General features: G+C 37.6%; 8 protein-coding genes across 19 annotated transcripts; 3 read left to right on the plus strand and 5 right to left on the minus strand.

Moving 5' to 3' along the window:
- LOC104757057 (squamosa promoter-binding-like protein 10) lies at nucleotides 27-3,100 on the minus strand. Of its 6 annotated transcripts, none has more exons than XM_010479762.1 (5): nucleotides 2,897-3,100; nucleotides 1,028-1,721; nucleotides 781-902; nucleotides 403-651; nucleotides 27-291 (listed from the first exon to the last, which is right to left on the minus strand). In XM_010479762.1, exons 2-5 carry the CDS (start codon nucleotides 1,693-1,695, stop codon nucleotides 137-139), a joined length of 1,194 nt encoding a protein of 397 aa, XP_010478064.1. In that variant the 5' UTR covers nucleotides 1,696-1,721; nucleotides 2,897-3,100; the 3' UTR covers nucleotides 27-136. The 6 variants fall into 6 exon arrangements, with proteins under 6 accessions (XP_010478064.1, XP_010478065.1, XP_010478067.1 ...); XM_010479763.2 differs by lacking the exon at nucleotides 2,897-3,100 and adding an exon at nucleotides 1,964-2,887; XM_010479765.2 differs by lacking the exon at nucleotides 2,897-3,100 and adding an exon at nucleotides 1,896-1,976.
- Nucleotides 3,295-6,167, minus strand: LOC104757060 (CRIB domain-containing protein RIC2-like). 3 transcript variants are annotated; one of them, XM_010479769.2, is made up of 5 exons: nucleotides 6,088-6,167; nucleotides 4,526-5,218; nucleotides 4,361-4,447; nucleotides 4,153-4,233; nucleotides 3,295-3,613 (listed from the first exon to the last, which is right to left on the minus strand). In XM_010479769.2, the coding sequence occupies exons 2-5, from the start codon at nucleotides 4,662-4,664 to the stop codon at nucleotides 3,450-3,452; spliced, it is 471 nt and encodes a 156-aa protein (XP_010478071.1). In that variant the 5' UTR covers nucleotides 4,665-5,218; nucleotides 6,088-6,167; the 3' UTR covers nucleotides 3,295-3,449. The 3 variants fall into 3 exon arrangements, with proteins under 3 accessions (XP_010478071.1, XP_019094281.1, XP_010478070.1); XM_019238736.1 differs by lacking the exon at nucleotides 6,088-6,167 and having other exon boundaries at nucleotides 4,102-4,233; nucleotides 4,547-5,143; XM_010479768.2 differs by lacking the exon at nucleotides 6,088-6,167 and having other exon boundaries at nucleotides 4,102-4,233; nucleotides 4,526-5,143.
- On the minus strand, nucleotides 6,147-8,539 carry LOC104757059. 2 transcript variants are annotated; one of them, XR_002036135.1, is made up of 6 exons: nucleotides 8,233-8,539; nucleotides 7,778-7,881; nucleotides 7,502-7,615; nucleotides 6,723-6,806; nucleotides 6,414-6,542; nucleotides 6,147-6,238 (listed from the first exon to the last, which is right to left on the minus strand). XR_002036135.1 is itself a non-coding variant. In XM_010479767.2 (5 exons), exons 1-5 carry the CDS (start codon nucleotides 8,480-8,482, stop codon nucleotides 6,486-6,488), a joined length of 609 nt encoding a protein of 202 aa, XP_010478069.1. In that variant the 5' UTR covers nucleotides 8,483-8,539; the 3' UTR covers nucleotides 6,382-6,485. The 2 variants fall into 2 exon arrangements, 1 of the variants encoding a protein (XP_010478069.1); XM_010479767.2 differs by lacking the exon at nucleotides 6,147-6,238 and having other exon boundaries at nucleotides 6,382-6,542.
- On the minus strand, nucleotides 8,899-10,856 carry LOC104757061 (mitochondrial import receptor subunit TOM20-2-like). 2 transcript variants are annotated; one of them, XM_010479772.2, is made up of 6 exons: nucleotides 10,641-10,856; nucleotides 10,237-10,315; nucleotides 9,971-10,140; nucleotides 9,823-9,870; nucleotides 9,572-9,667; nucleotides 8,899-9,385 (listed from the first exon to the last, which is right to left on the minus strand). In XM_010479772.2, exons 1-6 carry the CDS (start codon nucleotides 10,737-10,739, stop codon nucleotides 9,254-9,256), a joined length of 624 nt encoding a protein of 207 aa, XP_010478074.1. In that variant the 5' UTR covers nucleotides 10,740-10,856; the 3' UTR covers nucleotides 8,899-9,253. The 2 variants fall into 2 exon arrangements, with proteins under 2 accessions (XP_010478074.1, XP_010478073.1); XM_010479771.2 differs by having other exon boundaries at nucleotides 8,901-9,385; nucleotides 9,566-9,667; nucleotides 10,641-10,855.
- Nucleotides 11,021-12,833, plus strand: LOC104757062 (60S ribosomal protein L17-1). The gene is made up of 7 exons (XM_010479773.2): nucleotides 11,021-11,097; nucleotides 11,196-11,232; nucleotides 11,356-11,396; nucleotides 11,944-12,174; nucleotides 12,260-12,362; nucleotides 12,457-12,524; nucleotides 12,635-12,833. The coding sequence occupies exons 1-7, from the start codon at nucleotides 11,095-11,097 to the stop codon at nucleotides 12,680-12,682; spliced, it is 531 nt and encodes a 176-aa protein (XP_010478075.1). The 5' UTR covers nucleotides 11,021-11,094; the 3' UTR covers nucleotides 12,683-12,833.
- On the plus strand, nucleotides 13,249-15,096 carry LOC104757064 (5' exonuclease Apollo-like). The gene is made up of 4 exons (XM_010479776.2): nucleotides 13,249-13,590; nucleotides 13,694-13,896; nucleotides 13,984-14,091; nucleotides 14,187-15,096. Exons 1-4 carry the CDS (start codon nucleotides 13,299-13,301, stop codon nucleotides 14,850-14,852), a joined length of 1,269 nt encoding a protein of 422 aa, XP_010478078.1. The 5' UTR covers nucleotides 13,249-13,298; the 3' UTR covers nucleotides 14,853-15,096.
- Nucleotides 15,187-16,704, plus strand: LOC104757063 (putative F-box/kelch-repeat protein At1g27420). The gene is made up of 3 exons (XM_019239721.1): nucleotides 15,187-15,642; nucleotides 15,853-16,076; nucleotides 16,145-16,704. Exons 1-3 carry the CDS (start codon nucleotides 15,203-15,205, stop codon nucleotides 16,522-16,524), a joined length of 1,044 nt encoding a protein of 347 aa, XP_019095266.1. The 5' UTR covers nucleotides 15,187-15,202; the 3' UTR covers nucleotides 16,525-16,704.
- On the minus strand, nucleotides 19,876-26,197 carry LOC104757065. Of its 3 annotated transcripts, none has more exons than XM_010479778.2 (10): nucleotides 25,855-26,197; nucleotides 25,311-25,381; nucleotides 24,278-25,156; nucleotides 24,076-24,166; nucleotides 23,919-23,993; nucleotides 23,077-23,784; nucleotides 20,769-22,898; nucleotides 20,599-20,644; nucleotides 20,351-20,493; nucleotides 19,876-20,274 (listed from the first exon to the last, which is right to left on the minus strand). In XM_010479778.2, exons 1-10 carry the CDS (start codon nucleotides 25,919-25,921, stop codon nucleotides 20,018-20,020), a joined length of 4,467 nt encoding a protein of 1,488 aa, XP_010478080.1. In that variant the 5' UTR covers nucleotides 25,922-26,197; the 3' UTR covers nucleotides 19,876-20,017. The 3 variants fall into 3 exon arrangements, with proteins under 3 accessions (XP_010478080.1, XP_010478079.1, XP_010478081.1); XM_010479777.2 differs by having other exon boundaries at nucleotides 20,769-22,913; XM_010479779.2 differs by lacking the exons at nucleotides 19,876-20,274; nucleotides 20,351-20,493 and having other exon boundaries at nucleotides 20,597-20,671; nucleotides 20,769-22,913.

Below are 26,469 nucleotides of genomic sequence, written 5' to 3' on the forward strand. Positions count from 1 at the left end.
GAAAAGCTAAGCCAACCGAGTGACTGGTTTAGCTAGAGCAATAAACGTTACACACGCTTTTATTTTATTCTTCGAAAAGAAACTCCATCGGAGGAAACCTGACTTATAATGGAGGGACTTCGTGTTCCTTACTTAGTCATATGAAATGAGTAGGGAAAGTGCCAAATATTGGCTGTGGTTCGACCACGGGATTGTGTTTGGTCCCACGTGGATCCGAAGAGGTTGACAGAAGAGAGAGAGCACTGTGGAAATCCTGAGACTCATGAAGGCCTCCTGAGCAATCTCCCAGACCTGCCAAAACATATAACTCAGATTCAACAACAGAGATCTACAAAAGGTTGATCCATCAGAAAACATGCACAACATATACTAGGTGACCAGTAAAGAAGTGAAGATATTAACCTTTGTCCGGAAGTTGAATGTTGGGTTTCCCTGCTGATAACCCGCCCGAGGTTTGAAACACCGAGAAAGAGCGGCTGCTACTAGCAAACAGCTGCTCCTCAGAGCCATTACCTCTCTGGAAGCTCAGGGCAAAGCCGGTTTCCATCTGTGTAGGCTTTGTCTCATAAGTGGTACCCCATGCATAAGTTTCTTCAGATCTCGTGTTAAGGGACAACCCATTCCACAACATACTTGTATGCTGTCTCCGATCTGAAAAAGTAAACATCTCATATTAGATTACATTGATATCAAGTGTTGTGTGTGTGAGAGAGATAGAGAAAGATATAGAATAGACAGATGGAAACATTGATTATATAAATTTGTGGTGTCGGTTCTTACCGTACACCCTTTCTGGATTCAGTGGATATAAGCCTTGTGGCTTGCGACGCCTTGCATTATGATGAGAAAGACGTTTGCGGCAGCTTCGCTTCTTCTCATCAAACTCAGAGACAGCATGGAACCTGAACAATAGAAAAGAAATCAATCCTCTACTGAATAGGAACTTTAGAGTAACAAAAATGTAAATTAAGAATTAACCGAAGCCAGAACATAACCACGGGTCTGAACGATAATCATGGTTTTTTACCTGCTACATTGCTGGCAAAATCGAAGTTCTATGCCTCTCACGGTAACTTTTGGGAACTCTGAATGCTTTTCACACACTCTATGCTTACGATGATAATCCTTAGCAGACGAGAGATCCAGGTCACAGCCATCAATTTGGCAACGCGGGACTTGCATGCTCTGACCACACGATTTGGATTTCTTCCGAGCAACAACAGATGGAGTCAACAACTTCATGGAAACCGCTGAAATGTCATTATTGTTTCTACCCCAAAATTCTTCAGAGTATGTCCGCTTTCCTAGTTTTAAACAAAGATCTGATTCAGCAGAGGCAACAGATGCCTCGAGAGCAGTGGTGGATGCCTTCACCTGGGCAAAATCTATGTTGCTGCAAGAATCTCCAGGGGAACTTTGTGGTGCAAGCTTGCATTGTTTGACCTCGGGAGATGATGAGTTGATAGAGGTCGACTGTGAGCTTTTCGATACAGCAGTGTTCCAGAAACTGGTGGCGGAGCCACTACTGACTCTCTCAAAGCCTAAGAAATCTGGAATTATAGATTCAATTCCTTCACCTTTTTCAAATTCCCACTCGGTAGATTGCTGCTTCTTTTCATTTTCAGACTTTGACGGATTGGACATGATCAAATTCTCCCAGTCCCACTGGGATGAAGATACCATGTTGCAGTCCATTCAAGATGTGGGTTAATTTCATAGACCTACCACCAAAAAAGCCAGAGAAACAAAAAGCTGAAATAACAGATAAATTTGCAGAACTAGGGAAAGTAAATGAAAGCCAAAATCATTTCAAGAGAAGAATAGACACAATCCTATAAATAAACCTAACCAGCCAAACAAATACCTTATAGACAACAACCTTTAACTACAAATACCGGTAAGAAAGAAGAGAAACATGAGAATGTCAAGCACCGCACAATGATCGTCAGCGTTTATGACTCACCAGTTGATCAAAAAAAACGTCAGCAAGAGAAAGCTTTCTATGTTTCACCCAGACCAGCAAAAAGGGCAAAAGAAAGGGTGTTCCTTTTCTTAGCTCCCTTGAGTGCTCTCCATCACACAAAAAACTAAGTGGCATTTATTCAACAGGACCCACAGATTCCTCCAATGAGATAGCCCAGAATTATCAATCAATCAACTTGTTAAGAAACACAGACGCTAACGAGTCATTAAACCTATAGCCATCATTACTACTGCAAAACCCCCTTCCCTACCCATTCATTCATCCTTTGTACTTGAAGAAAGTTTCATAACTAACGTCCTCAAAAACCAAAAAAGCTCGCTATTGTGGTCTAAAAATTTACACATTGAATTAAAAAAAAAGTATACGTGCAAAGAAAAAGACACCCAAAAAACTTAAGCAATATGAAGGAAACAAAGCTCTTTAATCTCCAGCAATAAAGATTGAACTAACAAAATGAGACAGTAAGTTAGGTTTCGATCCCAATCACGGTCCCCCTCTCAGCTAAGGTTTTCAATGAAAGCAAAAAAAATGGTCCCTCTCAATCAATAAATAAATTCATCTAACTAACCAAAGTAATTAGAAGAAGCAAAGTGATCGATGCAACAATCCAATTCCGATTCGCCTAGTTAATAAATACCTAAGACTAAGGACGTCTTTTGCTTTTCTTAAGTTACAGTAACAGAGAAGAGAAGAGCAAACAAAGGACACCACCACAGCCAGAAAAAACGATTCCGCCATTCTAGCAAATTCCTCTTTCTATACCTAAGATGAACTACAGTTTCGGTTGATTTAACAATCGTAATCAATCTCTTTCTAAAATTAAGCTAAACTGTAAGAATAAAAGCCTAAATCTCAGGAGAAATTGTATTCCAAAGAATTTGGGGGAGAGTAAATAAGAGAAGAGGAAGAAACCTCAAGTAGAGAACAGAGAAGAAACCGCCGAAGAAAGCTCTCCGGAGGTTGACGATCGGAGAAGAAGGAGGCTGATGACTAAGAGCGAGAGGGAGAGTGAGACAACAACAACAGCATAATCGCTTCAGGGGAATCGGATGAGCAGCTTGCTCCTTTTCATCCTCTCTCCCCCCCAAAAAGGTCACACTAGTCACCAAGTGTGTGACTGAGTGGTGACTAGTGTGACCTTTTTTAATTCCATGATATTATTATCAATACTGCAAATTAATTATTATTTTTAATTTTTAAGTAACACTTTCTGTTATTTTTTTTTAGTTACAATGAACAATTTTGTAAATTTTACCGTTACAAAAATGAAAAAATTATAATTTGCATGAATGGTGAAGAGGAAATAGTAGTTGCCATCTATTTAAGAGTTCATTAATATTGAATAAACTTTTTGGAGCTTTGGGGTATTTACTTGCAACCGAATAAGATCTTTCTTACAAGTTACAACTATTAAAAGAAATAAATGTCATTGATTTTTAGATAAAAAGATGCATGTGAAAAAATATCAGACGGTGGTGGTGAGTTGAAAACCGGAGAATGGAAAAGATGAGGAGGAGTGGTCAAAAGTGGTCATAATTCCATCTATTCCGATGTGGCTCAGGTGTTTCACGTCCGTTGGAAACCCTATCTCCATCTCTGCCTCTCTCTCTTTCGTCTCCTCTTCGTAACCTGGTCATACTGTCGTCGTCAGTACATTAATGATGATGATCAATCTATAACTTTTCAATTCTCCCATGTTTTTAATTAAGGACAAAAATAACATGTATATCCGACTATTATTTGTTTTTTTCCCCCAATTTTGAAGAATAAACTTAAAACACTTCAAAAAAAATTAAGTACAAAAAAATCTATGATTGACTAATGCATAAAATCTATGCCGACAGCAAGCATGCCAATTGATAGGGGCCATAACTACCGCAAAATTCACTGTTACTCAAAACGTAAAATGCTTATTTGGTTAACTTTGGCCCTTACTTAACAATCATAAGACAAATGAGTTTATGGTAACCCGGCCCAAAATATTATTAGCTTGCTAAACAATAAAAAAAAATGGAGGTAATTGTAATTAGTTTGTGTCAAATGTCAAAGGTACAAAAGGGTTTCCAGTTTTTACCAAGAAGAGAATGACAAGAAAAGAAAAAGTAAAAGGAACCTACGAATGAAATAGTGAGAGAAACTTTTGAAGCTTCGGATAATTCTGTAGATACCATCTGATATATTAGCACCGTTGTTGTCCATTTTTGTGTATTCTTTTTTGAACGAGCCATTTTCGTCACTTTCTTCTCTTCCTTATATAACCAAAAAAGGAACAAAAAGATCATTTAGAAATAACGAGGAAGAGAGTCGACAACCGCACGTAAGAATGACAAAGTGAGAGAAACTTTTGAAGCTTCGAATGATTTTGAAGATACATACCATCTGAGGTATTTGCACCGACACCGTTGTTCTCCATCTTTGTGCATTCTTTTTTAACTGAGCCATTTTCACCAGTTTCTTCTCTTCCTTTGAAAACCAAAATACAAAAATATTATTCAGAAAAAGAGGATAAGCAAGGAAAAAAAAAACAAAAGGACGACGTACGTGGGTGTAAGAAGTAGGTACTTTTAATGAGTTGGTTTGGTTTCTTGTGTTGATGAGTAGTGACCACGGCGACGCTGGATTGCGTTGAACACCCCAATGAAAACGGCAATATCACAAATCGCTCCATCCGATCTTTCATCTCTCTCCCTCAGCTCGAAATGTATGTATATATGTGTATGTATATGGTTGTAATGTTATGTTATGCGTGTGTGAGTGAATGAAATGATTGTAAAGTGGCGATTTTGGTAGGGTTTATATTACAAACTTCGTGTATGTTTCTAACTTTGTAAGCAAGTTAGTATCATTAATTCCTTGAAGAGTTTTGTCATTCCTAACCCAATAAAAGAATAGACAGAGGGAGAGAGATTATGAGTGTCATTATTGAGTATATTTGGGGTTGCTTTTAGTTGGCCAACAGTGCCACTTAACCTAATTTCAAGATTAAAAGATTCAAGATAACCCCCTCACCTTCCACTTTTTTGTTCTCCTTAACCAATAATCACCATCTTTGTATTTTAATCAATACCATAATTAGACTAAGTAGCTCTGTGAGATACCATAATTAGACTAAGTAGCTCTGTGAGATACCCTCCAACCACGACTCTGAGAGTGAGACAGAGTAACATCTACAGTAGCTCAGTTCCGAACAACTTTTCATCATTATGAAGTACACACCTCTATATGCTTCTCCACCTTAAAATAATAGATTTTCAAGTTATGTAACCACTAATTATATCATTATAATAAATTGATAGTCTACGTTTCTGTATCCAAACAAGATTAGATTATAGTCCAAGAGTTCATCAGTCAGTCATTCGGCTTTGGAAAATACTTACGTTTATTCTTGTTCACTTTTTCCTTTTCAACCAATCAGAATCTTCTATATATTATTTTATTTAAAAGAATAAATCAAAATTAAATTAAAAAGCAAAACAGATTAAGAAAACAAATTCTGTATATTTTTTTTTAAAGAAAGTTATATATTGGCTTGATTTAGATTTTACAATTAGAATGAAATGATGTATCGGTTTGGGTTTACAAATAAAGTGATTAGGGTTTAGATTTTACAATTCAAACAAAATTATATGTCGGTTTGGATTTACAAGTGAAATGGTTAGAGTTTATATTTTACAATTAAAATGAAATTATATGTCGGTTTGGGTTTACAAATGAAGTGGTTAGGGTTTAGATTTTACAATTAAAACGAAATTATACGTCGGTTTGGGTTTACAAATGAGATGGTTAGAGTTTAGATTTTATAATTAGAATGAAATTATATGTCGATTTGACTTTACAAATGAGATAGTTAGGATTTAGATTTTACAATTAGAATGAAATTATATGTCGTTTTGGGTTTATAAATGAGATGATTAGGGTTTAGATTTTACAATTAGAATGAAATTATATATCGGTTTGGGTTTATAAATAAACGGTTTAAGTTTTTAATTTTACAAATTTTGTTTTCTTATTTTATAAGAAGTGAATAAATAGGTTCTTAAATGCATTATAACATATCAGATTTTCATTGGCTAAAATAATGAGATGTGAACAAAGGTATTCACCTTAGGAGTGAACTCAAGAATTGTTCTTCGGCTTTTCTTTATTTTCTGGACTCTGGCCCCTCACTTGTAAAAGAAGCCACACATCTCTGGGCATTAATCTTAGAACCAACTCCAACTCTATTTCAGAGAGATACCGAGGATAAGCTCCCACCTAAAACAACTATTATTTTTAAAAGCTTTATCTTTATTTGCATCTAAGCCATTTTAAATATAATCGCCTAATTTCTCCCATATGCATAAGACATTTTTCTAAAAACTGTCTTAACAGATAAAGGATGACGTAGTTGCTGTAGATAAGCAAAAATAATAATTAATGATGGCCTTACACTGCATAATTTACATAGTAGCAATGGAGAAGAGTAACAGAGGGAAGACCCCTGATTCTACAGACTTCAAACCTACAAGAAGTATTTCATTCTTTCGTCTCTCCTCATTGCATTATACACAGCTTGAACCTGTCAAACCAAACAACACAAGTTCTCATCACATCAATCTTCAATTCCTAACTTTCTCTCATCCTCTGTGTAAATAAGGTTTGGTTCTCTATGCTTCTAATGCCTAAATACCCATATCATATGACTTTTCATATGTGCATGTGTGTGAGAGAGAGAGAGAGAGAGGGAAAAGGGGAAAACCTGTTCGCTAGAGATAACTCGGATAGGGCCAATATTCACCGACACATATTTGCCTTTGCTTGATAACGTCTGCTTTACACAATCCTTTGATGGGGGAAAAAACAGATTTGCAGCATTAGTAGGATTCTCGTGTTCTATGTATTTGAATATTGGTTGAAAGACATTACATTAAAAAATAGTCTTATCTGATTCTCACACCGAAACATAATAATATAAAGGAATAAACATTTTAGCAGCTATACTTTACAAGACTAAGCATATACCAAAGCAAGAGAAACATATGTAAGCGAAGCAAAGTAGGGTGCATATAGTTTCCACTCGTATACATGTTATATTTGTAATTATCAAGACGACAGTAGCAGAGATTTTTTGTGCCAGCACCGATTGAAGCAAATCATAACAAAATTAAAGTTCACAGTACAAAAAGAATATGTTTACTTCTAACAATTACAAAGTTTGGATTCCCTAACCAATTACTTAAGTGACTTCAAACGGATAAAAAATCCTACCCCCCAACAGGTCAATATTAATGATTCCACCTACTAAATACTTCATTTCAGGACCACGACAGACACAGTACTGAAACGCCTGATGTCCTCTATATGCTAAAGAAGCGAACACTAAACAAAAGATTGATGTAACAGTAAGAAGTCTGTTGCGTTTTTATAAGGGGTATACTATGTATCTATTGACACCATGTTTCCATATCCAGATTGAATATCAGGAGCTTCAATATTAACCAAAAAATCTTGATACTAAGAAAGAGAAAAAAAAATTACCTCAGGAATTTGTCGTTCAATAACAGATTCAACAGCAACAACCATAGCATGCACAAAGTCATCGCCACCAGTACCAATAGCAGTAAACCCTCTTTCTGTCGGGTATGTATTGACCTGGCAAGTAAAACACCAGCCTTGGGGTCAGCAAGATGCACCTACTTCTTCAAATTTACTAAATGCATTTCAATTTTTACAGCGCAAGCATAAAAACCAGTAATCTCTACAAGAAACCGACCAAACAAAGAAAGAATAAGAAAGATATCTGCATGGGGATACCTTTTGGTCAAGTTCGAGCCAGTCTTTAGCAGAATCATCAGCCACAGTGCCTCCAATAATCATATTAGTAGTTTTACCAACCCTCCCATCAGTCTTTGACACTTCTGCATCCCATCACCAAAAGAAACGGGAAACAAAAGTATCAATCAATAAACTAGTACTCGTGACATTAACATCATCTGTATCTTTCACCATTCAAGCTTGATATAGTTACTAATCTAGCGAATAAACCACAAGTGTAGTAGGATTAGCTAAATCGACAAAACAGAACAGTTTCTGAAATCTGGAATAATCGAGCAAAAATAGCAGGAGTAGGTCAATCGAATCAACAAATACGTTTCCCAATTTCATCACAGATCCAAACATATCGCATCCCGATAATAAAAAAAAATCCATTTCTCGGCTAAAAGAAGAAAATAACTCAAATGAAGAAATAAACGTAGGCGCGAGAGAACCTGAAATCGCCTTGAGAACAGCTTCTTGAGGCGGACCTTGATCAGATTGATCGTTATGGCTGCAATTAAGCCGAGTGGCCCGCTCGGGAGCAGACGCGAAACCACTGAAACATAGACTTTTTGGCGCCGGGAACAAACCATGGACTGGAACTGATACTGGTGAAGGAGGGAGAAAGAAGCATCTACTAGCGCCCGAAGTCCGCCGTGATTCCGATACGAATACGGATCGCAATATCGTTTTACAAGCCATTTTTTTTTTCCAAGCAGAGATGATGATGAGTCGATTCGAGTCGAAAAGACAGACTTAACGCTGCGTTTGATTTATTTATAAAAAATTTCTTAGGCGTTGGCGAGGGATAAGGTATAAAAGGCCACTTATGCCCTTAGGTTTTTGTCTTCTGTAAGGTCGTTACGTATTTAAATTAAGCCAATAATTTTAGTCAGGACTCAGGACCAACCCTAAAGTTTGTTTAAGTGATCGATGAAGACATGAAGATTACAGAACCCTCAAGTTAACTGGCTCATATAGGTAGAATTATGTTCAGTGCTAGATGAGGTTACAACCCTTGAGAGGTCATGGTTAGAAACCCACCCAAAACTCGACATTTCTGTGCTTGATACACTTGAACATTTGCGTGTACAGTGTTTTTGTATGTAAAGTGTATCTATCACAAAATTGCAAGGGGTACCATCTTTAGGCTTCAAATCTCATAGGTTATTCTTACAGGAAGTTTCAGTATTTTTATGTGAATAAAAAACTCATAGATATATCGTGCCAGCAAACAAAACCCACAACAACATAGCTAAGATGATGGCAACAGAACTTCTCTTACCCCAAAGACAAAAAGAACGAAAAACGAAAACCAATATGAAGGGACAAAACATCCTAATAGTAAAATAAACAAATCAATTCGTTGGTAAGTCACAAACGGTTACTCTTCAACTTAGTACCTCTCTGTGCTTGGGAGATGTAACTAGAAGTTTGTGTGTGCGGGCATTACCAATATTACGGCTTTAAGCTTTATCTAGCAGGAGGTGGTGGAGGGCCAAGGGATTTTGCCATGCCAACCCAAGCAAAAATCCCAACAGCGAGGATTACCCAACCACATACATCATAAGTGAAGTCATAGTTCTTCTTCTTCTTCTTACCACTCTGCAAAAGCAAGGCAATCTCTCTGAGCAACCACGGAAAAAAATTTAACCCACATATGAGATTCTTTCACTCGCTTATGTTCTAATGAAACTCGGTACTCGAGAATAACTGTGTGAAAGAAGACGACACCTTTCAAAATATTGAACAGCACACTAACCAACAAAATACATGATAACTTACACTAACATTCGATGAAGCTGAAGGACCTCCTCCTCCTCCTCCAACTAGCGCTTGCTGTCCCATTACTTGTTGCCTGGTGAACTCCACATGCAGTTCTGGGGCCTAATCACATACACAGGAAAAAAAACATGAGCTCTAAAATAAAAGAACTACAGAAGATGGAATAAAAATAGCAGTGGTAAGTCTCTCTCCATGATAAATGTTATAATCTGTGGTACACAAGATTTGACTCTGAAAATGGAAAGTTGAAATAATACCTTTGCTGCGACTTCCAAAGCCTTGAGATACATCTCATTGCCTGGGTCCTTCAAAACAAAAGAAATAAAAAGTTGGTCTCACTACACTCACAACAACATATATAAGTTTCAAATTTTCCAAAGCATAAAAAAATCTAAGGAAGTATACCTCATTTTCAGCTCTTTGGTAATATTCAGTGGCTTTATCCAAGTTCCCTTTTGCTACATCAACATCCGGAACAAGAAATGCAATGGAAGTGTAGGCGTTCCCAATACACCACATAGCCTGATGCTTCCCTGGATTTAATGTCAACGCCTCTTCCAGCTTGGAAATAGCATCTGTATGATCAATAATATGTTGTGATACTTAGAGCAAAGAGAACTCATGAGTACATAATTAGCAAAGATTAGTTAAAGACTTAAATGAACTCATACCATTTAACATCACTTTCGCATCAGGAATGCTCTGAAACTGAGAAAGTTCAAGCAATGCTCCACCCCATTTCACAAGATTCTGTAGGAAATAAAATTAACCACAAAGGTATTCTTCACTTCTTCATATAAAATCAAAAAAGATTCGAAGAAAATGTAATTTCAGAGGAACACCTTTCAATCGAATTCAAGACCCAAACTAAACACAGTGATTAGTATCAATACAGAGTAAACATTCACAAAGAAGACAAATCAAGTAATCAATCTCAAGAACAAATACTTAACAATTAGAACAATCTAATGCCCGATCATGTAATCCAAGACAACAAAAACGGAGAACTAGAAGCAAGAACAAGAAAAAAATGTAGATATTACTCAGGAGAGAGGAGTAGTATAGTAGTACAAACCTCGGAATCAAGAGGATCGTTAATGTACTGAGCCTCACAAGATTTGCGAGCATGCTCGAACATGAGTAGCCTTTCAAAGTCGGCGGCAGAGAACTCCATCGTCACGATTCAGGTCGGAAAAAATTCTAGGGTTCGGTGGTTCGGTTTACTGCGAAAAAAAAAGTCGAAGACGTCTCTCCTCGATATGAAAACAAGTTCCGAGGGTTTTAGCCTTACATACAAGTCGTCGGTGCTTTACAACACCTCATTGGGCTTATTATAACCTATTATTGTCAAAGCGGAGCGGATAAAAGCCCAATTTGAAAGTAAGATACGTAAACCTAAAAAGCCCACTAAATTAGACCACGTCACCTAATGGCCGATTAGGGTTTCATATGTTCCCCTATATAAAAAGGGAACTCCAAATAAAGAGATCTCCAGTCTCTCCGTCCTCTGTTCTTTGTGTTTGGTCGCCATGGTAAATGCTCTATACTACAGTCGTTACGAAGTTTTCTCATCTGTATGGTGCTCTTCTGCTTATGTTCTAACGCCTTTGTTATTGTTTTCTTTCTTCAGGTGAAGTACTCGCAAGAGCCCGATAATTCCACCAAATGTAAGAACTCTTTCTTTGTCTCTATGTTGTTTTTATATTTAGCTTCTTCTAGCTTCACTGTTGTTTCTGAAGCGATGCAATGATTACTGATTGAAATGGGTTTCGATTTGTTTGCGTTTGCAGCATGCAAGGCGAGAGGAGCCGATCTCAGGGTTCACTTCAAGGTAAATTTCTTGTACTGATTTCGGATCTTGGAAATGATTAGATTAGGGTGTTTCTTGAGGATTTAAGTTCGTAGTTAGAACAAAACCTGATTAGCAAAAAGCAGGGTTCTGTTGTATATAACAGACACTCACGTAAATGTCAGGGAAATCGAATTGGTCATCGTGAATGGGTGAGCCAGTGTCTTTTGCTAATAGCATAAGGTTCAGTCCATGATGGTACATTATATAGCTTAGCTTTGTTATCCTTTTCAGTATTGTAATATAGTGCAGATTTGTATCATTTACGATCTACATTTTTCCCTGTGGTTTAAGACTAAAATCATGTAGTTAGCAATACCTCTCTTTTGCTTTTGTTTCTTACACAAGCTTATAGCTGTTGCTTGGTTTATGCTTATGATGCAATAGGTTCGGTTTGTTCTTTTAAAAAAGATGTTAACGGTTGTGGTTTGGGTTTAAATATCACACCAGTTGATTCGAACTGAGTTTGTGTGGTCGAGTTTTTGTGAATCTAATAGTTTTATTTTTGAATTTGATTTTTGGATTGCAGAACACTAGGGAGACAGCGCACGCCATAAGGAAGCTACCATTGAACAAGGCCAAAAGGTACTTGGAAGATGTCATAGCTCACAAGCAAGCTATCCCTTTCACCCGTTTCTGTCGTGGTGTTGGTCGTACTGCTCAGGCAAAGAACAGGCATTCAAATGGTCAAGGTCGCTGGCCTGCTAAATCTGCTCAATTCGTTCTTGATCTTCTCAAGAATGCTGAGAGCAACGCTGAGGTTTGTTATTGATTCTTTTTGGTTTTATTCTCATGTTTATATTTCTCAGTAACTAAAAAGTTTTTTGTAAACATTTGATTATTAGGTCAAAGGTTTGGATGTTGATGCCCTTTTCATTTCACACATCCAAGTGAACCAAGCAGCAAAACAGAGGCGAAGGACATACAGGGCTCATGGAAGAATCAATCGTATGTTTTTCTTTAGTTGTTTTCTACTCTTTCTCCAACCTTTGTTTCTTCATGCACATTGTACTGACTTCTTGGTCTAATTCTATCTTTGCAGCTTACATGTCAAACCCATGCCACATCGAGTTGATTTTGTCAGAGAAGGAAGAGCCTGTGAAGAAAGAGGTAAATTGATTGAGCTCACTGATTGATCTCAGTGTTCTTTTCTAATCGTTACAAATCCTGATTTTCATCTTCATAATTGATCTCATATGATTTTTGTTGTGTTCTTGCAGCCGGAGACACAGTTGGCAGCAAAGTCAAAGAAAGGAGCCTCATCTTGAGCTTTATTATAGACAAGTCTTTTTGTGCTCACTTGTGTTACCCCCTTAATACATTTTGTTAGCTTCCTGCTTCCTATAAAGACCAAGACCCAATTTTTAAGAATGATAATTATGGCTGTTGGTTTGTTGAAAGACCCTCCTTTTTTTTATTTCTTCTCTACTCCTTGGATATGCTTTTAGTAACCAATACATATTCATGAAGCAAAGTAAGATTTGGGTATAGTAAGATGAATTTTATGTCACACTTTGATTAAAACTTGCAATTGTGAAGACTACTCTGGTTACACAGTTTAATAACCTGGATTGATTGCAATTGGTAGTAAACCCCCTTCAGCATCGTTGTCTTGTGTTTATACCTACGTGTGTGACTGGATCGTTGTTTTTTGGTATCATGAAACATGATGAATCAGTTCGCAAACTATGAACAGAAGTGAAGAATTTGTAAAACCTCTTTAGCGTCATGAATGATTCAATCGCAAACTATGAAGAGAGTGAGCTGTAAAGCCCAAAATAGGCCCAATTATGAATGAGCCCAATGAATGAATGAAGGAACCATCGTCGTCACTAAGAAACTTCCAAAAAAAACAGCAAATTTCAATTTTTGAAAGAATCAGAAATGGAGAGTGGTCTGATATCAGTGGATCGATGGAGAAATGGGAGTCAAGCCTACTTCTTGACTCATATGCACTCCGATCACACGCGTGGCCTCTCCGGCGACTGGTCCCAGGCTCCTCTCTACTGTTCCCGCACAACCGCCTCTCTCTTTCCCTCCCGATTCCCAGGATTCGACCTCTCATTGCTTCGCGTCGTCCCTCTCTCTTCCTGGACATCTCTCTCCCTTCGCTCTCCTTCCTCCGGCTCCACCGTCCGTCTCCATTTCATGGCCATCGATGCTCACCACTGTCCTGGTATGATTGATGATACTGTAATCTATCTCTATAGAGTAAGTGTTTTTTTTGTTTTCTCGGTGAGAATTTGGAATTTGATTGTATGATGTGGTGGTGTTGTAAGGTTCCGTGATGTTCTTATTCCGTGGCGATTTTGGATGTTTTCTTTACACTGGAGACTTTCGTTGGGATGCTGATGAAGCAGATGAAGCTAGAAACACTCTCGTTGATGCTATTAATGAATCTCCAGTTGATATTCTCTATTTGGATAACACTTACTGCAACCCACTTTACACCTTCCCTTCTCGTCAAGTCGCTGCGGATCTGGTAAAACCTGAAACCCTTAACCTGTAAACCTTTAAACCCTGAAGAATCATGTTGTTTCTCTTCATAGTCCTTATCTTTGGATTGCAGGTTGCTGATATAATCGCATCTCATCCTTCACATGATATCATTATAGCAGTTGATTCTTTGGGGAAAGAAGACTTGCTTGTTCATGTTTCTCGTATTCTCAATATCAAGGTTTCTTATTGAATATTGAAATCATCTGCCTTTCTTTTATCCTTCCTGCAAATGGATTAGTCTGATAATATGTTTTTTTCTTTGTTTATTCCTAGATTTGGGTTTGGCCTGAGCGTCTTCGTACAATGCATCTCCTTGGGTTTCAAGACATTTTCACTACGGATACATCTCTTACAAGAGTGCGTGCTGTCCCGCGTTATAGTTTCAGCATTAGGACTCTCGAGGGTCTTAATACTATGTGTCCAACTATTGGTATCATGCCTTCCGGTCTTCCATGGGTGAAAAGACCATTCAAAGGAGATGACAAGCTCTCTGGTTCTTTTCTTACTGCCAGTATGAAGAATGAAACCATTTCTGCTCAGAAAGAATTACAAGCGGCCGCTGTGCATAAGTTCCATGACTATATGTACTCCGTGCACTACTCTGATCATTCATGCTATGAGGAGATTGCAGAGTTCATAAAACTTGTGAGGCCAAAGAGCATGAAAGGAATAGTAGTTTCATCATCATCTTATGTTGACCCTCTCTACTATTTTGGGCGTATCTGCGGAGCCAACCAACCTCCACAAGTTCTGCTTATGAGGCCCGACACTGCAGAGGAATTTCGAGCTGTTAGGATCAAGTCATATTCTGGAAGTGACAAGACTAGAGCGTTGGCAAAAGGAAAAAAAAGGAAGCGAGATTGTCATTCAAGTTTAAAGAGAAACAAGAAGAGAGCTCGTATACAAGTAAAGGGCGCAAAAATTGTTGAGGTTGATTAGCTCTACTTGACTCTGGGTTGTGTTTAACACGGATGTGACGGCTTCTTTGTCCTAAAGCTTACAAAAATGGTGAGTATGTGATACACAACGGGAGGAGTAAGTAAACTTTAATAAAATATAAGAACTAGTTAGTTGAATAGAAAGTCTCTATCTTTGAAAAGGTAAGCACTTGCTGTATATGTTTAGTTTGATAAAATCCTGTTTTTAAATTCGAAAACATTTGGTCAATGTTTTTCTATCTTTAGTTTGTTATCCAATTGATTACTCAAACCAGTATTTTATAGTGGCAATATATGCATATCATTAAATGACGCAATGAGTGATTAAGGGAAGGAAGTAAAATTGTGAAGATGGTTGTGGAGTCGTCGTCGTCATATCCGATCATACCTGGCTTGACGGACGATGCAGCGGAGCTCTGTCTCTCGAAAATCCCCCGGTCTAGCTTTCAGATCACTTCTCAGGTGTGCTGGAGATGGAGGTCATTCCTCAGGAGCAAGCATTTTGCATCCTTCCGAAAGTTGACCGGAACCGTGGAGGAATTCCTTTGTGTTCTGATGGAAAGCGAATGTGGAAGAGACGTGTACTGGGAAGTTTTTGACGCCTCTGGGAACAAGTTAGGCCAGATCCCTCCTGTTCCTGGTCCCTTGAAGCGCGGTTTCGGCGTTGCTGTTCTTGATGGCGGGAAGATTGTGTTCATTGGAGGATATACGGAGGTTGACGGCTCTGGGATCAATAGTACCACAGTCTCTGCCTCTGCCGATGTTTACGAGTTTGATCCTGCTACTAACAGGTCACCAATCTCAACTCCCCTTTCCCATACATTCTGATCAAATGTGACATTATCCTCATTAGTTTAAATTTGAATCAGTTAATTAATTAGTGAAGAACTGAGAATGACATTCTTATAACAAAAAAATCTTTAAGCTTCATCACAAACTTAAAATGGTAGTAGCGTGGTCCTGTCTGGTTTTATTCTGATATCATGTCCGAAATTTTGTAGCTGGAAGAAACTAGCGGACATGAACATACCACGTTACAACTTTGCATTTGCTGAAGTGAATGGCCTTTTGTATGTCATTCGAGGCTATTCAACAGATACTTATAGCCTTTCCAACGCGGAAGTGTATAACCCAGAAACTAACCAATGGAGTCTTATGGATTGTCCAAACCGCCCGGTCTGGCGTGGCTTTGCATTCTCCTTCTGTTCCAAACTCTACGCTGTAGGTAGGAGACAATGGACATATATAGATTCCGATGAACATTGGTTAAGCTATGTTTGATGATCTTTTCAGGCAACGGATCGAGGTTCATCGACATATATGACCCCAAAACGCAGACATGGGAAAAGTTAAACTCGGAGCAATCAGTGTCGGTCTATTCCTACACTGTTGTAAGGAACAAAGTGTATTACATGGACAGGAACATGCCTGGATGTCTGGGAGTATTTGATCCAGAGGAGAATTCGTGGAGTTCGGTGTTTGTGCCTCGGACGGAGGGCGGTTTCTGGGTGAGACTAGGAGTATGGAACGATAAGGTTCTGCTGTTTTCAAGGGTTTGTGGACATGAGATCTTAATGTATGACCTTGATAAAGAAAAAGGGTCCAAGTGGAGAGTGTGTGATCAGATTAAACCATCTGCTTCTCAGTTGACCAGCGTTCTCATCCACTTCTGATCCCCTCTTTTTAACATCATTCTTCTAGACGGTTTGGAGGTGTGAGTTTGTGTGTTATGCCAAAATGTCCCCAATTCATCAACTTTGTGAATGATTCCTGTATTCGCTGTGTATTTGCTAATCTTGTGTAAATAACTAAATGTGATTAATGAAAAGCATCAAAAACCAAATATTTATGTACAGCATGATATATATGATTGCAGTGTAAGTAACTAGGGATTGGACCTGTGCGGGATTAATTTTAAAAGAACTAAGTTTGTAATTAGGTTTGGATTATGCGGAGTTACATTTGTAAATGTTATTAACATTCATAATCTAGCGGAGTTACATTTGTAATTATGAATGTTAAAAATGTTATTAACATTCATAATCTAACTTTGTACCAATTTATTTTCAGTTTGGTTTGGAAAGAAGATGATTAGATTTAAGTACATTAAAAAAGAGTAAGAGAAAGATAGTATATCCGTTTGTGTTTCTAGAACCCGTCCCATCCCATATACGATATGTCCCTCTTTTTTTTTTAATCTTATAACCGTAGTTTTAATAATATTTTATCAATTTGAGATTGTATATTTTAGTCCAACAAATAAGGAAGTGGGTAAAAGATTCACATCCACATAACATTTTATTTGTAAATATAATTATTTGGTATAACATTTATAACATAAACTTATATTGGTTTACCTTCATCAAATTTCTAAATGTTTGAAATAATAACCGCTTCACCATAAATTTTGGATTCACATAAAATTTAATTTAACTATCGTAATTTTATAATCTCATCTTGATATATTTATTTCTTGTTCTTTTTTCTATGAAAATAGTTTATATAATGTTTTTATCTTTAAAAAAAAATTACTCGTTCCCGTATCTGATTTTCCCTGTACATTAGATTTTTTAATTAATTATGTATTAGTAAAACTAAAATTATTTGGGGTTAATTTCTGTGAACTAAAACTATAGACCAACCCACACTTTTGTGCAGGGTTTTTAATTTTTTAGAATTTGTTTAAATTTTTTATATTAGACAATTTATTAAAAATAGTGAGAAGACCTATAATATATAAATTTTGACAGTAAACATAAATTTGTCTAATTTAATTCAACCCAAAGTCTTTAGGAGCCATAATTATAGAAGTCCATTATAATAAGTATTGATAAAATAAAAAATGAAGTTGAAAATATTTAAAAACTAATAAGAACTAATATTATTATTAGTTTGGTAAAAATAAAAGAAAAATAAAAAAATAATGATATATGCAATTCAATTTGATCACGGATTCGGATATCCGCGAGTATCCGGCATTTTGGTCGGGTATCCGGTGGTCGGATATCCATTACTGACGGTTCCGGATATGGATAATGAAAATCGATATCCGACGGAGACGGATCCGGATTCGGATATACCCAAAAAGCCGGATATCCGGATCCGTCTCAGGGCTATGTAGAAGTAATAAAAAACTTTTTCAAAGTTGTAAAGGTTGCATTCATAAAAATTACTGATTCAAAATATAACTTTGTAATTAATTATTTTAAATGAAACTTTCTGATTGTTTGTTTAAATGGATATATGTCATGTTTTTTTGTTTTTTGTATACCTAAGTGTGCTCCCTAATTAATATTATAGATATATGATTATTTGTTTCTATCTAATTATATTAAATTTGATTTGTTTATTCCGTAAATATTTCACAATTTAAAACCAAATGAAATATGTTTACATATATATATATATATAATTTTCGATTTAAATTCTTTGATTATTATAGAAGCAAACTTTAAATTTTAAACCATTTCCAAAAATATAAGATAATTTTTATTTTATAATTAATTTCGTAATTATTGTTTCCATAAATTATAGATTTTTGACTAACAGTTTTTGTTTACCATATATTGTTTATTTTTTTTTTTAATTATATAAGTAATTGAACCTGTTTGGCAACATGGATATATGTCATATTTTTTTTTTGTTTTTTTGTATTCCTAAGTGTGCTCCCCAATTAATAGTATAGACTAGGAGATATCCCGTGCTTAAAGCACGGATCAACATTTTTTTAAAAAAATTATAATATAATAATAAAAATTATTGTTATATATTTTTTAAAAAATTATTTGTTTGAGATAAGATTTTTTAATTGTTCTATAAATCTGTATATGTATTTTTTAATACTAATTATTTTAGAATATTATAGTATTTTATTTTTTATGTATATTACAGTTTTATATTGCTTGTTTGTTGTTTTTGCATCAATATTTTGTGAAATATGAAGTAGTAATTTTAATATTATAATTGTGAGTAAATAATATTTATTAATTTATCAAGTGTATAAGTTTAGTTTTACCAACCCGCCAATGTGGAAATTAAAACAAACATTTTTTTTTCCTTGAGTAATATATCTTTTACATTAAAAAAAAAAGTAATATATCTTTGTTTTATAAACTTCAAATCACAACATATGCAGAAAAAATTCTGCATATTTATTAATCATAAGTATTATATGGTGAAGATTTGGTGAAGATGGTGTCTTCGCCCTCCGACTGGCCAGCCTTCTCAGCCTACCTCAGCGACATCAAAGTGGATATGGAAGAATTCACAAGCTTCTCGTTGACTCTGATTTCGAGGAATGCGAATGTTCTTGCGGATAGACTGACGCGACAAGTTCGGACCCAACCGCATGTAGTTACTTATGTAAACCATTCCTACTCTAATTGGCTCACTTGAGCTGATCTGTTTCGATTTTGTTGTCAAAAAAAGAGAAAAAAAGTATTATATGAAAATTCCAAACAATTTATAAATAAAATAAAAGAAAAATGATAGGAGAATCGTAATTTGAAATCTTAATAAAATTTTTGAACTCTAGTTATTAAAAATAATTTTATTGTATACTTGGATATAAAATCTTAATTTTGAAATTCTGATTGGTTTCTATTTTTTAAAATATTTAGTAATTATCGTCCATAATTTTATTAGAGATAAAAAATATTTTTTTTTACTTAATCTGTATTTTTAAAAAATCTTAGCTGTTAATTTTTTTTTTTTTTTTTAACCACAAATTAGTTTTGATTTGAATAGATTTTTTTTAGTTTGCTAGATTTTTTTTATCTCTCAGCTTTTTTGCTTTTTAATTAATTATATTTATTTAATTAATTAATTAATCTTAATTAAAATTTTCTAATGGCAATTAATATAGTAGCATACATGAGTGTCTGTCTATAGATACTAAAATGAAAGCCATTTATTCGAGCTTCTATATTTCGAATTGATTACGTATGCCCAGTGCCGCTGGTTATCACACTGGTCAGATAGGAACATTGAATAAGAAAAATTGTACTCGAGTACGAACCAAACAATTCTCTGAACTAAATGAACATTATTATTTCCTGTGTGTTCTGATGTGATATTGAAGAAACGTGACAGGAAAAGAGCTATACGCCTAAGTATGAGAAGCTAATCTTTACATGTAAAAGAATTTGTACAGAAGAACGAAAAATGTTAGAAATCATCAGCGCGGTGGATCTCGCCCATAAGAATTCGATTGCTAGTGACTTTGAAACCGAGAAGAGCTGGATCTATCTGCTTCCCTTTCTTCCCTTTCTTCTTCCCACCTCCACCTTTGCTTCCTTCGGTTGTATTAGTTGACTCTACCGCCACCTTCTTCATGCTATTACTCTTCTTCAACATCTCACTGAATGACGGCTCTGCAGTCATCCCTTTGTTTCCCGCTGCTCCTGATTCCCGTCTCACACCTCCTGATGATAAAATGAGACTCATCTTGTTAAAAAAAATGCCCAAAAGACACAAAAGCACACTTGATGAGTTACATACCTTCTATCCCACTATAAGAACTTGCTGTCCTGCTAGCTGTGTCAGACATACGCTCGAGCAATCCTTCATGTGATGATGAAGAATGGGATGAAGGAGGCCTTTTTAACAAAACTGATTCCTGCCCATGTGATGGCACTACCAACCTACAAACAATCACTTCAAACTTTAATCGGCAGGTATATAGAGGTAAACTAAAGGCTTAACTTATTCAATCTACTGGTGCTAAAATGTCAGAATACAAAAGTTACCTATCTTTCCTTCTATCTTCTCCAACCACGTTATCACTGTATTGGTCTGCAGCAACATAATATCAGGATAAGCCTTCATAATAACAAAGTAAAAATCAACCTTCCAAACCATGAACGCAGGGAAGACCATATCTTAAATGATGCAATTACTGTAAAAGATATGTATATACCAGAGATATTGAAAGAAGACTGTTGTTGGCCACGCGTAACAACAGGAAGCTCCCCTTGAACCAGAGAGTCTAATACTGCTTGCTTGCCCATTCTGTCTTGGGCTTCAAATGACATCATCCTTCCCATTCCCTCATTTTTTGGCGGCACATTGTTCCACGTTTTGATGTCATTTGCGTCCTTGTTCATAGCAAACATATTACTAAAGGCTTGACCTTCATTCTGAGTGGACCGTCCACCATCGATAATTCCAGAAAGCAAGGAATTATTACGGTGCAACGATCCCATATTGTTCCTATCTCCCGGTATTCTGTTGACCTGTTCCTCAGATAATGACCGAGCCCCAAAGGCAGATGAAGCGTTTAGACTACCACCATGGTCCGCAAGGCCACCATGCGTTTGAATCCCTGGGGTAAGGCCTGAAGGAGCCATCCTGTCATAAGTATCCCCGAGGTTCATGCTTGGTGACTCAGTAGATTGATGGCCGGGTCTCTGGTGAAGCAACTCCATAAAGAGCTGCTTTGACTTGTCGTTTGTCGATCCACCTACCATCCAAGAGTTGGAATCTTCACCCTGTCTTCTAATTTCCGACCTCATTTGATGATGTTCAGTTTCCATATTTGATCTACGAAATTGAGATTCGGCCCAGTCACCAGCTAGCTGTGTATCGGCTCCAGACCAGCGTCCTTCCATTGGTTCCAGTTGTGAAAAATGTGGTTCACCCAATGGTAAACGGGGATTCTGATGGTTGAAACCATGAGTGGAATTTCCCAATCTGCCAGAAGATTGCATATGGGCAGTAGCATCCCGCAACTCAAGACCCTGAGAGAGACCAAGACCATTTACTGCATCCAGATTAATCCCCGATGCTGATCGCTCAAATGGAAGACCGTGCTCGAATAATTCTTGTCGAAGTTGTTGCTGATATGAAAGGTTCCGCTCAAGTTGACCAAACTGATCCTCAAAGGGTGGCCTCTGCTGATGTTGATTAAACTCTAACGGTCTAAATCCTGCAGAAGAGCGCGACCGGTTGATCCCAGAATGAGTTCTTAGAAGCTGATCATTATGGTCAGACGGCCACAGAGGGTCAATATGTCTCTGTTCCTCCAGTAATGAATTGTGCCTCACACCATTTGCCAATTGCATAAGCTGCTCTTGCTGAAGCAGCTGGTACTCCAAAGACCGTATTGGATCAGATTGCAGTTGTCCATGTTGAGATTGCATTTGTCCATATTGAGATTGCTTTTGTGTTGAAAGTAGCTGTTCAAGCAGCTCCCTTTGGTGGCCTTCATGTAACAGCTGCCCAAAATTGCCTCCGGCAAGTTGCTCATTGTATGGTGCGAAATTTTGTGACGGATGGCCAGAACTATTTTGCAATTCATTCATCAGATGCTGCTCTAACAACATCTGATCAACACTGTTGGACCGAGGGAAGTCATGTGACTGCCCGAACCTTGAATCAGGAGTCTGTCCTTGTAAAATCTGTTGAAAATGTAATTGACGAGCATGGGACTGCTGTTGCTCCTGTAAGAGCTTCTGATGTAACTGATGCTCTTGTTGTAGCTGATGCTGTTGCAACTGAATCTTCTGCTGCTGTTGCAATTGAAGCTTCTGCTGCTGTTGCAACTGCATCTTCTGTTGATGCTGCATCTGGAAAGCTATTAAATGCTCCAGATCCTGAGCTTGATCTCCTAAATGTAATTGTGATAGCATATCCCGATTCTGGAATTGCTGTTGGTGAAGTTGATTTGATGGAAGTTGATCCCCATGGCTAAAGAAGTTGGATTCATGTTCAAACTGTGACATACGGTTAGCAGCCAGACTATCGAGGGACATGGTGGGGTCAATTTGTGTATTTCTTCGGGAATTGATGGGACGGTTGTCTATTGAACTGGTAAGCTCCTCCATTGCACCATAAGACCTGTTTGATAAATGGTTAACTGGTGTACTACCGCTCTCTAGTTCAGACCACAATACACCAAAGGGGTGCAGCGTATTCTCATTCTGATTACGAGTAGCAGCCTTAGTTGATTCAACAGGAATAGCAGACTGGCCAGGAAATTCCATTAAAGCATCATGAATACTTGTAGAAGATTTTATTGATGATGCATAACCAGAACCTCCAGCTCTTCCTGGGAATACAATTTCTGATTTAGAAAAAAATACAAAAAACATTCTTAGTCTTGATGAACACAAAGAGATTAATATGCACATGAAAGCTTCACCACAAGTATATGAAACCCAAAGAAAGACAAATGTCCTAGCTCGCAAATGCACACAAATGAGAAAAGGTTAGCAGCAGAAATATACCTTCATCTTGGGCAGAGAAGTCCAAGAAACTTCGGTCCTCAGCATGTGGTGGTTTCACATAAACTTCAGACTCAGATATTCTCTGAAAATTATCCTGAGCTGAAGGGTTGTTATACGCAGAAAAAGAACGCGACGTGGCAGTTATAGAGGATGAATCATTGGATTCTGCTACAGGTGCAATTGATAAACCAGCGTCTGAATCTGCTTTTAAAGTAGTCTCTTCTAACTCATTCTTTTGGTCACTGATATGCGCATCGATGCTTTCTGCCTTCAAATATGACATGACCCTGCCTAGATCTTGAAAAGGAGTTCCTTCTGGAGCATTTGCCAAGCGAACCTGTAGGTCCGTCCCAAAAAACCCTTGTTCAAACCATGAAATAATGTCAGAACCAATGAAAGGTCCCTGAATTACTCCTTGAGGATCAATATACAAGAACAAAAACTCCTCAGGTGGCATAGCCCCTTCTGAGTGATTCACTTCAATATCTGGTTGCTGCAGCTTGCCCATATAATCTTGCTCGAAAGAGGCAACAACGGATTCACTCCCATCCAGCGCAGCTGATTTAGTAAAAGCGGATCTAACCGCTTCAGGACTTCCATGAGAAAGTTGATAATCAGCTCCAACAGGTCCATAACTCTCAGAAGCCACTGAATTCCTTGAGACGCTTGACGCACCCCCCAGACCTCCATTTTGACTACCAAGTAACCCTACAATAATAATTTTTTGACTTTTGTTCAGAATATATAGGACATTAGAAAAATCCAGTAAACTCATAAAGATAAGACATTTTTAAAACAATACAAGATATTAAAGACCCATTTGATACTTATCACACACGTACCAGAATCACTATTTTGCATGGAAACATTGTCACCATTCACAAACCCTACCAAAGAACTATCCGCTCTTGTTTCACCTGAGTCAGGTCAGAGAAGCATTCATCAAATTATGCTAGGTGGAAAGATAGAGGCCAAGCAGCTAAAGACAAGATAACATACCCATGCTGTTTTCACCTGAGGATTCTTCCTCAGATGGAGTGTAAACTTCGCTACTAATGATCCTTCCCTTCCATATGCCGTTAAGGCTTGCCTGATAGATAAGATACCCGTCAACAAACTCAGTTGCGAATAAGAAATAAAAAAATTAATGACACACTCATGTAAAAGGGCAATGGAAGCCAGTTCTCAGTGGTTACCATACCTCTTCGTCGGCATCAGGTGCAATAAAAGCAAGAGGATTGATCAAAGCCACTTGAGTAATGGAGGCAACTTCCTCCATCTCACTCGGTATCCTACCTAGGGAAGAATCAGGCTTCTGTGTTCTATACAAGTCAAGCAACTTACCCCTTGGATACCGAAACATAGAGGCTGAAGCGCTTTGTTTACCAGGAATACTTTCATTTCCTAAAAAAGTACATGCAGCAGCACCAATTGAGGAGGTTGACGAACCCCTCCCAACTGCAGATGCTCTTCCTCGGCCCACAGTGAAACCTAGATTCGGGCCCTCGGCACGTCCTCTATCAAGTCCAAAGCCAGGTGCAGCGCGATAAGAAGTCGGTCCAGCAGACTGGGCTTCCATCCTATGACGTGGCCTCCATTTGTCACGAGGGTCAGAGTCCCGTTCAGAAGTAGCACGGATGCTGCTAACCACAGATTGGCTTTCACTATGAGGCTCTTCCTTGTCCTTGTTATTATTATCTACCTTCTCAGAACGGGTTTCTTTCTCTTTGTCATCAGGACCCCAGCGAGATGACCATTTGTTGTCGCGGCGAGGTTCATGTACAGCAGCACGAGAAGTAACATCATGCCACCTATCAGAAGAAGCAGTGGTTTTAGTGTCACCAGTTTCTCTAGTAGTTGGGACATTGTCAATGCGACGTTCAGTTTTTCTTCGATCAGCTTTCCTGACACCGAGTAAACCAGTTTCTCTTTCCTCTTCACGCCATCTGCGACTAGTTTCATTCTCAGGAACAATTTTCCTCCAGTCCTTTTTGTCTTCGGGTGCATCCAAGCGCCATGCATCCTTGAGATTAGGGTCACTTGGGTTTCCCATGGGCACAGGAGTAGGAGATCGAACATCCTACCACAGAGCCACAACAAGATCAGATGAAAGAGTATGTAAAAATGTTACAGAGAAACAGCAAAACTCATCTAAGAACTTGATACTGTCTAGATACGAAGCCTTATTAAGGTGATAAAAAGAGAAGAAACGTTAGGCATATAAGGTACTATACCATCTTGCTATCGCTTGATTTCGTGTAAAGCCACTGGGGAGACAAAGGAATGTTGTTATCTGAGGCCAATTCTGCACAAAAATAACAAAGACAAGCTAGTCAAATGGCTGAAGGAAATCTAACTAACCGAGTCAGGAAACCAATAGTGCAGGAATTTAGAGGCACGGAACAAATCATTGGTTCTTAGTTCCTCCAGATCCCAAACTCTGGAATCGGAAACAAAAGAGGATTACGTCTCACGTTTGAATCCAAACATGAAGTTGCTAATGCATCAAAAAGCGGACATAACAAGGTTGCTAATTAAAATCGTAGAACCCTAATCAGCACAACAATAATAGCTAGGTCAAATTGTGATGAATCTGATAGATATAAATGGCTGCCGCATCCTATAGGGGAATTCAGATCCAGACACCAATCGATTACATTCGTTTCTCCGCATTCGAATCGGTCCAGAGAGAAATGAATTCAAATTCAAATTAACGAAATCCAAAACAGAAGAAGAAGAAGAAGACGACGAGGATTGAGAGGCGCTGAGGGAAGTTACCTTTCAAGTGATCAGAAGATTTGGAAAAGACGAGATCGTCAGGCAGATCGAACTTCCCTTCGGCCATGGCAGGATTGAAACAACAACCGACTTCGAGATTACGTAAGAAGAAGGAGACGACGGAGGCACGGAGCGAGCGCAGTAGAAAAAAGCCAAGTTAGAGAGGGCTTTGGAGAGATTTGACAGAGAAACTTTTTTTGATTGCTTGTTGTGGATTTAAAGCCTTTAGGAAGAGAAGAAAGCTTTTTTGGTTTCGTGTCTCTGAGATCGAGAGTGAGTGAAGGAGCAAGAGATGAAGGGAAAAGGCTAAGGCAGAGGCTTTTGCTTGTTTGTTTACATTACCACACCGATCCGACTTTGTCCCAGGTTTTGTTTTGTTCCTTCTTTTTTTTTCTTTTCTTTGTCAACCCCCCAAGTGTTTTTATTTTTTTTTAAATTATCGTTATGTTTATTTATTAATCGTACTTTGTATAATGTATTATTAAGTTGAAATTTTCCCTTATTGTTTTGTTCCAATTTAATCAAAAGTTTCAATCAGAGTTAAAAAATGAGTATTGTAGTGGTATTTAAAAATTAACGTTTCTGCTTTAATTGTATTTTTTTTTTTTTTTGAAA

Source organism: Camelina sativa, chromosome 17, assembly GCF_000633955.1.
Source record: "Camelina sativa cultivar DH55 chromosome 17, Cs, whole genome shotgun sequence".
Classification (NCBI taxonomy): Eukaryota; Viridiplantae; Streptophyta; class Magnoliopsida; order Brassicales; family Brassicaceae; genus Camelina; species Camelina sativa.

Excerpts from the sequence above, each read along its gene's own strand:
- LOC104757063 (XM_019239721.1), top strand. The coding sequence starts at position 15,203 with ATGGTTGTGGAGTCGTCGTCGTCATATCCGATCATACCTGGCTTGACG. Across the intron at positions 15,643-15,852 it reads TTTGATCCTGCTACTAACAG|CTGGAAGAAACTAGCGGACA; the intron begins GTCACCAATCTC and ends GAAATTTTGTAG. Across the intron at positions 16,077-16,144 it reads TTCCAAACTCTACGCTGTAG|GCAACGGATCGAGGTTCATC; the intron begins GTAGGAGACAAT and ends TGATCTTTTCAG.
- LOC104757060 (XM_010479768.2), bottom strand. The coding sequence starts at position 4,664 with ATGAAAGATCGGATGGAGCGATTTGTGATATTGCCGTTTTCATTGGGG. Across the intron at positions 4,234-4,360 it reads CGGTGCAAATACCTCAGATG|GAAGAGAAGAAAGTGACGAA; the intron begins GTATGTATCTTC and ends TGGTTATATAAG. Across the intron at positions 3,614-4,101 it reads TTTCTCTCACTATTTCATTC|GTTACGAAGAGGAGACGAAA; the intron begins GTAGGTTCCTTT and ends CAGTATGACCAG.
- LOC104757062 (XM_010479773.2), top strand. Across the intron at positions 12,175-12,259 it reads ATGCTGAGAGCAACGCTGAG|GTCAAAGGTTTGGATGTTGA; the intron begins GTTTGTTATTGA and ends TTTGATTATTAG. Across the intron at positions 12,525-12,634 it reads AAGAGCCTGTGAAGAAAGAG|CCGGAGACACAGTTGGCAGC; the intron begins GTAAATTGATTG and ends GTGTTCTTGCAG.
- LOC104757064 (XM_010479776.2), top strand. The coding sequence starts at position 13,299 with ATGGAGAGTGGTCTGATATCAGTGGATCGATGGAGAAATGGGAGTCAA. Across the intron at positions 13,897-13,983 it reads GTCAAGTCGCTGCGGATCTG|GTTGCTGATATAATCGCATC; the intron begins GTAAAACCTGAA and ends TTTGGATTGCAG. Across the intron at positions 14,092-14,186 it reads CTCGTATTCTCAATATCAAG|ATTTGGGTTTGGCCTGAGCG; the intron begins GTTTCTTATTGA and ends GTTTATTCCTAG.
- LOC104757065 (XM_010479777.2), bottom strand. The coding sequence starts at position 25,921 with ATGGCCGAAGGGAAGTTCGATCTGCCTGACGATCTCGTCTTTTCCAAA. Across the intron at positions 23,785-23,918 it reads CATGCAAAATAGTGATTCTG|GGTTACTTGGTAGTCAAAAT; the intron begins GTACGTGTGTGA and ends TTATTATTGTAG. Across the intron at positions 22,914-23,076 it reads CTTCTCTGCCCAAGATGAAG|AAATTGTATTCCCAGGAAGA; the intron begins GTATATTTCTGC and ends TTTCTAAATCAG.
- LOC104757061 (XM_010479771.2), bottom strand. The coding sequence starts at position 10,739 with ATGGAGTTCTCTGCCGCCGACTTTGAAAGGCTACTCATGTTCGAGCAT. Across the intron at positions 10,316-10,640 it reads ACGATCCTCTTGATTCCGAG|AATCTTGTGAAATGGGGTGG; the intron begins GTTTGTACTACT and ends TATTTCCTACAG. Across the intron at positions 10,141-10,236 it reads TGCGAAAGTGATGTTAAATG|ATGCTATTTCCAAGCTGGAA; the intron begins GTATGAGTTCAT and ends TTGATCATACAG.
- LOC104757059 (XM_010479767.2), bottom strand. The coding sequence starts at position 8,482 with ATGGCTTGTAAAACGATATTGCGATCCGTATTCGTATCGGAATCACGG. Across the intron at positions 6,807-7,501 it reads TTGAACGACAAATTCCTGAG|GATTGTGTAAAGCAGACGTT; the intron begins GTAATTTTTTTT and ends CCCCCATCAAAG. Across the intron at positions 6,543-6,722 it reads GAGTTATCTCTAGCGAACAG|GTTCAAGCTGTGTATAATGC; the intron begins GTTTTCCCCTTT and ends TTGGTTTGACAG.
- LOC104757057 (XM_010479762.1), bottom strand. The coding sequence starts at position 1,695 with ATGGACTGCAACATGGTATCTTCATCCCAGTGGGACTGGGAGAATTTG. Across the intron at positions 903-1,027 it reads TTTTGCCAGCAATGTAGCAG|GTTCCATGCTGTCTCTGAGT; the intron begins GTAAAAAACCAT and ends TCTATTGTTCAG. Across the intron at positions 652-780 it reads GAATCCAGAAAGGGTGTACG|ATCGGAGACAGCATACAAGT; the intron begins GTAAGAACCGAC and ends TTACTTTTTCAG.